At 39.9% G+C, this 5,312-nt stretch overlaps 1 protein-coding gene across 2 annotated transcripts in view; it reads left to right on the top strand.

Annotated features, from left to right (window-relative positions):
• MRC1 (mannose receptor C-type 1) overlaps nucleotides 1–5,312 on the top strand; it is a 127,812-nt gene that overhangs the window by 19,567 nt on the left and 102,933 nt on the right. For both annotated transcript variants that reach the window (XM_069086266.1, XM_069086267.1), the window contains exon 2: nucleotides 1,464–1,865. In XM_069086266.1, coding sequence (XP_068942367.1) covers nucleotides 1,464–1,865 — 402 coding nt within the window. The remainder of the gene's footprint in view (nucleotides 1–1,463; nucleotides 1,866–5,312) is intronic.

Below are 5,312 nucleotides of genomic sequence, written 5' to 3' on the forward strand. Positions count from 1 at the left end.
CCCCCCCCCCCCCGTGAAACGCATGCCGCGCTCTGAGCTGCATCCAATCAGAGCTGCAGCAGTGAGCGCGTCATCCTGTTCTTCCCCAGTGATTTGCTTGCTGGCGCCATTGAGAGCAGTGCCGTGGAGGAGAGCTGAGGCAGGACCACATAAGCCCTCCCCTGAAAATAAGCCCATTGGTGTTTTTCTTTCGAAAAAAAATAATAAGACAGTGTCTTATTATCGGGGAAACACGGTAGTACACTAAGGTTTGCAAAGTGCCTTACAAATATCCCATTTTATCCTCATAACAACCCTGGGAAAACCATGTTTTTGAACAGGAATAACCCTGTTATTGTTATACCCATTTTACAGATGAGAAGAGTCAGGCAGTGACTTGTCTGGTCAGAGCCTGAGGTGGGATTTGAACTTGTGTCTGTTTAACTCCAGGTCCAATGCCCTATCCACTGTGGCACCCTGCTGCTTACAATACACTGCTTCTCACTGTGTCTTAATGACTTAAAAGAATGTTGACTACCCAGGGTGGCTAGGTGGAGCAGTGAATAGAGCACCAGCCCTGGAATCAGGAGGACCTGAGTTCAAATCCAGCCTCAAACACTTAACACAATACTAGCCGTGTGACCTTGGGCAAATCACTTAACCCCAATTGCCCTACCTTCCCTCCTCCAAAAAGAAAAAAAGAACCATCAACAATAAAAAGAACGCAGCCACCCAACAGACCTGACTAACTCGTTTAGAATCCTTTATTTCTCAGTGACTTAGTGCAGACGATAGCAAGTCTGTTCCTAAAGATTTCAGAAGCATTCTGAAACATTGGCCCAGCAGCTAGCATTATAACAGCTTTGGCAATCTAGGGGGCTTTCCCAATCCTTGATAAGTGTCTGGTAACTATTTGTGATCACCCACCTTTGAGAGAGGCAGAACTATTTTGTTCTGAGCTCTTGTCCATCTTGGGGAGGGTTTTGTGTTTTATCTGTTAAGCCATTTAAGACTACCCAGCCAGGAGGTATAACAGAGTACTAGACCGAAGTTCAGATCTTGAATCAGATATGTGATGGTTGTGTGAATGTGCAAATCACTGACCGTCAGTTTCTTCGACTGTAAAATGGGTATAATAGTAGCACTTTCCTTTCAGGGTTGTTGTGGGAATAAAGTGGGATAATATAAATTTGATGATAGCGGTGATGATGGTGATGATGATGAGGATGATCTCAATCAGTCCTGTCCAGTTCTGAATTTGATTTTTGGAGGGCAGCAGACAAATTGCCCTCTCTACTCAGTGATTTCATTCTCAACTTGTCAGTACCTTCCTTCTGTTCTTCTTTCCTAATGAGGATAAGACTTCCAGAAAATTGAAAGAGATTACTTCTTCTGGAAAGAGTTAAGAACCTCTTGCTTAACATATTTTCCTTGTCAACTTAACCAAACTAAGCACAAAGTTTCATTGTTTTTTTTTTTTACAGACACCAAACAATTTTTAATCTACAATGAAGATCACAAGCGTTGTGTGAATGTAGTAAGCACCAGTGCTGTTCATACAGCCCAGTGCAACCCGGAGAGTGAATCACAAAAATTTCGATGGGTGTCCGACACCCAGGTGATGAGTGTTGCACTTAAACTATGCTTGGGAGTGTCCTCCAAGGTTGATTGGGTTCCAGTCACTCTTTTTCCCTGTGATTCGAAAAATGACCTTCAGAAATGGGAATGCAAAAATGACACCCTTTTTGGGATCATTGGAGAAGATTTATATTTTAACTATGGAAACAAACAAGAAAAGAATGTTATGCTTTACAAGGGATCGGGGCTGTGGAGCAGATGGAAGGTCCATGGAACTAGTGATGATTTGTGCTCTCGAGGGTATGAAGGTAAGGTCCTGAATTTATTTTAATTTGCCTACTTATGGAGGCACTGTTGTAGAGTGGAAAAAAGTGCTGTCCCTGGAATCACAAGTCCTGGGTTCAAATTCTTATTCTGCAACTTACCTATGGACACTGGGCAGGTCACTTAGCTGTCACATCATCTCCTCCATCTATAAAATAAGGGGTTGAACTAGAAGGTGTATGAGGTCCCTTCCAATTCTAGAGTTGTAGTATACTATGAATCTATGTGTTTTTTTTAATTTGTTCAATCAAAAACTAGTTTCTCATCATTAATTGAAACAAAAAAAGTTTTTGACTAGCTTGGGGCATGTGTTCATTCTTTTAAATACAGTATTATATTATAAGGGCATCATGGAATAATAGAGAGAAATCCAGCCTCAGAGTCAGAAGACTTGAATTTGAGTCCTATCTGTCATATAACTTGACTGTGAGACCCTGGGCAGGTGATTTAATCTGCCAATGTCCCCTACTAATTCTCTAAATGCATAAATTGCAAAACAGTTGTTCATCTTCATTGATAGAGTGAGTTTGCACATTGGGAGTTTCCTATATTAATAAAATCACAGATCTAGACAAAAAATTATAGAAAGAATTCTTAAGATTTCTACTTACTTAATTGATTGTTACTACTACACAAAGCAACACTAAGGAGATGGCACTTTAATTGCACCACACAGGAAAGAAGAAAGTCACCAATAGAGATTTGAGATTCTATACTTCCTCATCCAGACAATGATGGAATTGGGGAGAGTCTTTGACAGCTGAACTGAAAGTCTCAGTGGCTTATTTTGAAATTCCCCTCACTGCTTTTCCAAGAAAATTTGTTCTGTTCTTGAGAATATTAGTTGTTTATAAAATTATCTGACCTTAAGTTTTGGGGAATCTTCAACTGACTTCCATTTATGGCATTGTCTTGGGTATCTTTGTTAGTTTTTGTTTGATTGACTTTTGTCCTTTTTGGTGGTGGACACAAAGATAAGATTTGGTCCTTACCCACATGAGATTTGGTCCTTACCACAAGGAGATTGCAATCAAGTAAAGAGATGAGGCAGGTTTACAAATAACTCTAACACAAGGGAGGTTAAACTTAAGTGTTATAGAGATTCAAGAGAGAGGAAGAGGGAGATGGGAAAAAGAGATATAGATGGAGAAGAAAAGAGAGGAGGGATAATCTCATTTTGTTAGGAAGACAAGGAAGTTTTCATTTGAGTTGGGTTCTGAAGGAAACATAGGATTTTTTGATAGATGGAGATAGAATAAATAAATTAATAAGATTATAAGAAAATTCCCTATATCAATACAGATCAACCTTTTATAGACATAGAGAATTTCCTAGACTCCTAAGAAGTTAAGTGGCTTGCCTAGGGTCACAGGGGCAGTTTATATGACAGGCAACACTTGAATCCAGGTTTTCCTGGCTTCCTAAAGAGTTCTCTATCCATTAGGCCATATCTGGCTCATATTACTATTACCACTGCTGCTGCTGTTGCTACTACCACTACTACCACTACTACTGCTACTACTACTACTACTACTACTACTACTACTGCTGCTGCTGCTGCTGCTGCTGCTGCTGCTGCTACTACTACTACTACTACTGCTGCTGCTACTCTCTACTACTACACTTACTGCTCCTCCTCCTTCTCTTTACTCCTCTCTACTACTTCTACTTCTTCTGCTACTCTCCACTGCTACTACTTCTACTACTACTCTCATTACTGCTGCTGCTGCTACTACTTCTACTCTCTACCTCTGTTGCTTCTATCCTTCCTTCTCTCTACTACAGCTGCCTCTGATTCTCCCCCTCCTTCTCTCTACTACTACTTCTACTATTTTCTTTTTTTTAAAGCAATTGGGGTTAAGTAGCTTGCTCAAGGTTACACTGCCAGTTATTTCTCGGTGTGGTGCTGAGTATCTGAGCCCGGATTTGATCCAGGTCATCCCGACACTGGAGCCGGTGCTCTTACTCGCTGAGCCACCTGGACGGCCCTACTTCTACTATTTTCTATTGCTATTACTCCTCCTCTTCTCTACTTCTACTACAGCTGGTGTTACCTCTTCTACTGCTGCTGCTGATACTACTACTTCTACTACTAAGGTTGCTACTTCTCTCTACTACTACTGTTGCTGCTACTTCTGCTACTACTCTATATCAATTGTATGAGTTCTCTATTACTACTACTGCTGCTACTACCATTATGATAATAACTAATATTTACAGAGAACTCTAAGATTTGAAAAGCCCTGTACATGTGTTATCTCATTTGATCCTCATAATAACCCTGTGAAGTAAATAAGAGAACTGAGGCTGACAGAATGACTTACCGAGGATCACAAACCACTACATGTCCAAAGCAAGCTTCAAATTCAAATCTTCCTGATTCCAAGTCCATTGCTTTATTCCCTATGCCACATAGGTGCTTCATTATAAGCAAAAGAAATAGTTTGAACAAAGGTATTGAGATGGGAAAGTGGTTCATTCAGGTACATTTAAAAACTATGGAATAGTCCAGTTTGGCTAGCACATAGAGTATATGAAGAAAGAATAGTGAGAAGTAAGACTGGAGGGAATGAATGAGAGGAATGTGTTCTTTTTGTGTGGACCGGGTAGCCCAGAGATTACCCTTGTGTTCACCTTAGCCAGAGTTACTTTGTTGGCTGGTTGGATGGAAATGGCAGGACCTGAAACAATGAATGTGGAAAAGTTAAATTTCTACCATTTCTTTCTCTTCTACGCAGATGATATTAAATTCTTACTAAGAGATCATGATCTTTGCCTTTGTTTTCTCATCCCATAATACATTCCAAAACAGGATATTTATCTATTGTGGGGTGTGCTTGAGAACAATTTTAGTGTCAGAGAAGTTACACTCATTTATCTTCGGCAGCTTGAGACTTCATAAGGCCTTGGTTATTAAGAATGACTGATTAAAAATTTTGGGGGCCGGCCAGGTGGCTCAGCAAGTAAGAGCACCGGCTCCAGTGTTGGGATGACCTGGAGATCAAATCCCAGGCTCAGACACTCAGCACCACACCCAGAAATAACTGGCCGTATAACCTTGAGCAAGTTACTTAACCCCGATTGCTTAAAAAAATATATTTTTTGGGTAGTGAGAACGTAAATTCCTTTGAGACAGGGGCTGGTTTTCATTTTGAACATCCTAAATTGAATGCTTAGTTGGATAATTAGGTAAGGTTTCATGAAAGGAGAATCAGAGTTAGGGCTAAAACATTGATGAGTTTGTTTTCTCCTACTTATTTTCAGTGAAGGATATGCAAAGGATTGCATAAGATACAGAACTAGAAACTACCTCTATAGTAGTTGTATCAATTCTTGTGTTATATATCTATATCTATATCTATCTATCGATATAGATAGATAGATTAGATAGATAGATAGATAGATAGATAGATAGATAGATAGATAGATAG

The sequence above is a fragment of the Petaurus breviceps genome, unplaced genomic scaffold (assembly GCF_028583685.1).
Source record: "Petaurus breviceps papuanus isolate PSGF00001 unplaced genomic scaffold, PetGlider_PUasm1.0 178, whole genome shotgun sequence".
NCBI lineage: Eukaryota > Metazoa > Chordata > Mammalia > Diprotodontia > Petauridae > Petaurus > Petaurus breviceps.